The 1,891-nt window shown below is 24.1% G+C and overlaps 1 protein-coding gene across 1 annotated transcript in view; it reads right to left on the reverse strand.

The window, feature by feature from the left end:
- Positions 1–1,093: 1,093 nt before the first annotated feature.
- The window catches only part of LOC108692384 (tachykinin-like peptides receptor 86C), a 44,682-nt gene continuing 43,884 nt past the window's right edge, over positions 1,094–1,891 (reverse strand). The window contains exon 8 of the mRNA XM_018200612.1: positions 1,094–1,221. Within this exon, the coding sequence (XP_018056101.1) occupies positions 1,094–1,221 (128 nt within the window). The remainder of the gene's footprint in view (positions 1,222–1,891) is intronic.

A 1,891-nucleotide genomic window follows, 5' to 3' on the forward strand; every position in this document is an offset into this window, starting at 1 on the left:
GTTATTTAGTGAGAAAATTAGAAAATTATCTTAAAGTTGTACAAAATGTTCAAATGAATTGTTATTTTATTTTCGAACATTTTAGCACGGCGTAATTCATTAATAAAACTTCAAAATTTATAACGAGCTGTCATGCGCGCTAATGAGATTAATAATTTTGCATATAGAATGACATGATACAAAACAATAATTTAGCAAACAAAAAATAATAAAGAAAAGACGATATGTAACAATGTTGTTTTGATAAAGTAATGTTGCTTCGAAGTATTTGATAATTGAAATGCTTGTAGGTAATAAGCAATTAAATAAGCAATTAAATAAACATAAGCAATTAAAAGATTTACTTCAAATTTATTGCGAATATGAAATCAAACGTCAATAAAAATATTTTTGCAAAATATCAATTATATTTTAATATACTTAAATTATATTTGTGACAAATAATATACGTTTAATATATTAAATATTTCTGAAGTTAAAAAGGTAATGTTAAAAAGGTAAGTCTTATTAAAATAACATTTATAAGTATATATGATATACATTTATAAGTATATATGATATACGAAATGTACGTATTATGTATATAACGAATTACGTATATATTATGTATATAACGAATTACGTATATTACATATGCTACGTATATTACGTATATTGCGTATGTTACGTATTACGTATATAACGAATCATGATTATTATATATTTTATAATATGTACAGAATTTTGTTGTCATAATATAATGATAACAGTTCGGAGAAAGTATAGAATATTATCAATATCATCAATATACAAGACGTATACCTATTATATAATTACATTTTTAAATACACATTTTTAAATTTTATATTTGAATATTACAAATAACATCGAACTTTTTGGTTACATTTCTGTCAGTCTCATTTATGAATAAGAAAATAATCTTTAAAAAGAGAAGATACAATATTGTACTTACTAATAGTAACTCATTATTGTTAACCATTCAATATGCAATCAGAACTGCGTTATAACATTTGGTTCATAAGTTCTTTGTAAAGCACGAAAATGGTTATATAATCTGGAATGTTGTTTTCGTAATATATATTTAAGTTAAAATTCAAATTATAGCAACATCCTCTTTAACATTTAGTCCCTCACTCATTGTTCGAGTATTCATTTTAAAAGTTTGTATCTGGCTTTCTGCCACGCTTTGTCGCCATCTGACTGAAGTAGATTTAAAACGACCTGGAAACAAAATAAAATGGGCAAGTTTAAATGTCTGCAAATGTCTACAATTTACTCTTGACAACCTACGTTATGGAAAATTCCATTTCTTGCTGAGTATAAATTTGCATTGAGAAATTATATTTTTTGAATTTGAATTTGAGTTTTTTATTATCCGAATTTATTAATTATTTTTCACACTCAAAAGGGATAAAGTTGTAATATTATTCACAAGCATTACATGTAATATTTTAACAATATATATTTGCAATACTATAGAAGTACGTACATATATTTGCAATACTAGAACTATGTATTTTCCAATAGCATTCCCTCTGACTAATCTGAGCCGTAAATTACGATGATTGAAGTAGGAAACAACAAATTGATGTATAAATTGGTTTACGCCTGGTCATTTCAAGCCCATTTTGAATTTAAAAGTTCTTTAACAATTTTCTAATTTTTATTTTATATATATATATATATATAATAGATGAACCCACAACATACAGTACCTACATTGGATGATGATGGCTTATATTTATGTGAAAGGTGTTTATCTCTTAATCTTCTTATATTAAAATTTAGTGAATATCACAAGTCTAATTTTTACACACATATAAAATAAATATATTTTTCTGTATCTAACTGTCTTTATCATATATTTTTGTTTAAATTCTTTAGTAAAGTC

Source organism: Atta colombica, unplaced genomic scaffold (assembly GCF_001594045.1).
Source record: "Atta colombica isolate Treedump-2 unplaced genomic scaffold, Acol1.0 scaffold107, whole genome shotgun sequence".
Classification (NCBI taxonomy): domain Eukaryota; kingdom Metazoa; phylum Arthropoda; class Insecta; order Hymenoptera; family Formicidae; genus Atta; species Atta colombica.